The sequence below is a fragment of the Apaloderma vittatum genome, unplaced genomic scaffold (assembly GCF_000703405.1).
Source record: "Apaloderma vittatum isolate BGI_N311 unplaced genomic scaffold, ASM70340v1 scaffold22938, whole genome shotgun sequence".
Taxonomy (NCBI): Eukaryota; Metazoa; Chordata; class Aves; order Trogoniformes; family Trogonidae; genus Apaloderma; species Apaloderma vittatum.
In genome coordinates, this window is record NW_009730524.1 from 33,627 (window position 1) to 35,286 (window position 1,660).

Genomic DNA, 1,660 nt, shown 5'->3' on the forward strand with positions numbered 1-1,660 from the left:
GTGAAAAAAAAAGGTATGACAATTTGGCCCCTGTCTTTCAGGGCATCCAGCATTGGTCCAGTCTGTGGATCTTTAAAGCCCAGTTCTAAGAGATGGGAGGGAAGGAGCAGAGAAGTGTGCTTCGTTCTTTATTTCATCAAGACAAGTTGAATGGTTTGGATAGGACTTGCGGTTTCCACTCAGCCACAGTACGCAGTGTGCAACCTCAATTACAGTATTTTTTGTTGGAGCAGCATCTGGAGCAGCCTTCCCCAAGGGAGCTGCCAGCAGACTGGCTGTGAACTCAGGTGCCAGGTGTAACACCCTCTTTGCCAACCCAACGCTGACTTCAAACACCCCTCTCCCGAGTTCCCATTGTGCTCAGCCAGGACTCCTAAATTTGAAGCCCACTTCAACAAAGCGGCATCTCTCGGGAAGGCACAGTAGCACCTGCTCGCACAAGGGCTGAGAGCAGCACCTGAGCGATGAGCCACCGCCTCTCCGAGCCTTGGGGTTGGGATTACACCAGAGCCTTCCCCTCTCGGGAACGCCAGAGCTGGTGAATGCTCCGTTCTCTTGTGCAACAGTCTCTTGTGGAGCGTTACAACAGCCACCAGTTCTTAATTCAGCGTTACCTGCAACCAGTCCAGCAGCCTCGCTATGCTTTTCCCAACAATCTGCGTGTTGTTCACGGCATCGGTGTAGAGCTGGTGGGCAAGCGGGAGCCAATCCACCACGACCACGTTAGCATCCTTCTCCCGCTCCTGAAGAGCGGACACCAAGCTGTTCAGCCAGGTTTCGAACATGCCGCTCATCTAAAAAGAGATTCAGGTGTTAGTTTCCAGCTCATGGGACCCACGTTACACATTCAGAGTTATTTGCATACCATTTACATATGCTGCTCCAGCTGCAAGCTGCTCCTCTATAAACCCCACTGCTTTTCAGTGCTGCACTAATGGTATAAGAAAAACAGGTTTTGAGAGACTCTGGCTGTAATTAACCACCTTGCCTTTTAAGGCAGAAGGGAGAGGCGTTCGTTATGTGCCACCTTATCGCTTTTTTTCCCTCAAGGTTTTCAGAAATTCTGATGGACTGCAGAATTATTTTCCAGTCTTGGCACCACTGTTTGCATAAGCCTTGGTAGAGCTGATAAGTTCCCCCCGGTGCCACGCACTTAGCCACATCAAATGCAGAAGAAAGCTTGATAAAGTCTGTCTGCCCTCTGTCCCTTTATCGAGGAGACCACGCAGCAGAAATGAAGATTCTGGGCAGACGGCTGAAATTACAGAAAGCGTGTGTCAAGCCGGGCGCCGCCGTCACAGCGGTCACTTAGTTGGATTTTAGGGGAAATCTTCACGCTCCCCCGGTATCATTCACATCGTGCAGGTAAGAAGCGATCCTGAGCGAGCTGGATGTCACGCAGTCCTTAAGTACGACCCACGTCGCTTCGCTCCGGAGACCTCGGGTGCGGCTACGAGGAGGCAATAAGGCTGGAAACACACGAGTTTGCCCCAAATCCCCCCCACGCCGGAGCCGCCGGCTCTCCCGAAGCGCGCAGGTGGAAACGTCGCCCGGAGCCCCGCGGGACGCCGCGCACTCACCGTCCAGCCGTGAATGACGAAGAAGGACTTGGCTGTCACGTTGAACCCGCAGTCCTCCAGGCACTCGCGGTGGCCGACGG

The 1,660-nt window shown here is 53.3% G+C and overlaps 1 protein-coding gene across 1 annotated transcript in view; it reads right to left on the bottom strand.

Annotated features, from left to right (window-relative positions):
• The window catches only part of LIPG (lipase, endothelial), a gene marked incomplete at both ends in the record, with an annotated part of 6,203 nt that extends 4,551 nt beyond the window's left edge, over positions 1–1,652 (bottom strand). The window contains 2 exons of the mRNA XM_009874850.1: positions 615–794; positions 1,581–1,652. Coding sequence (XP_009873152.1) covers positions 615–794; positions 1,581–1,652 — 252 coding nt within the window. The remainder of the gene's footprint in view (positions 1–614; positions 795–1,580) is intronic.
• Between the last annotated feature and the right edge of the window lie 8 nt (positions 1,653–1,660).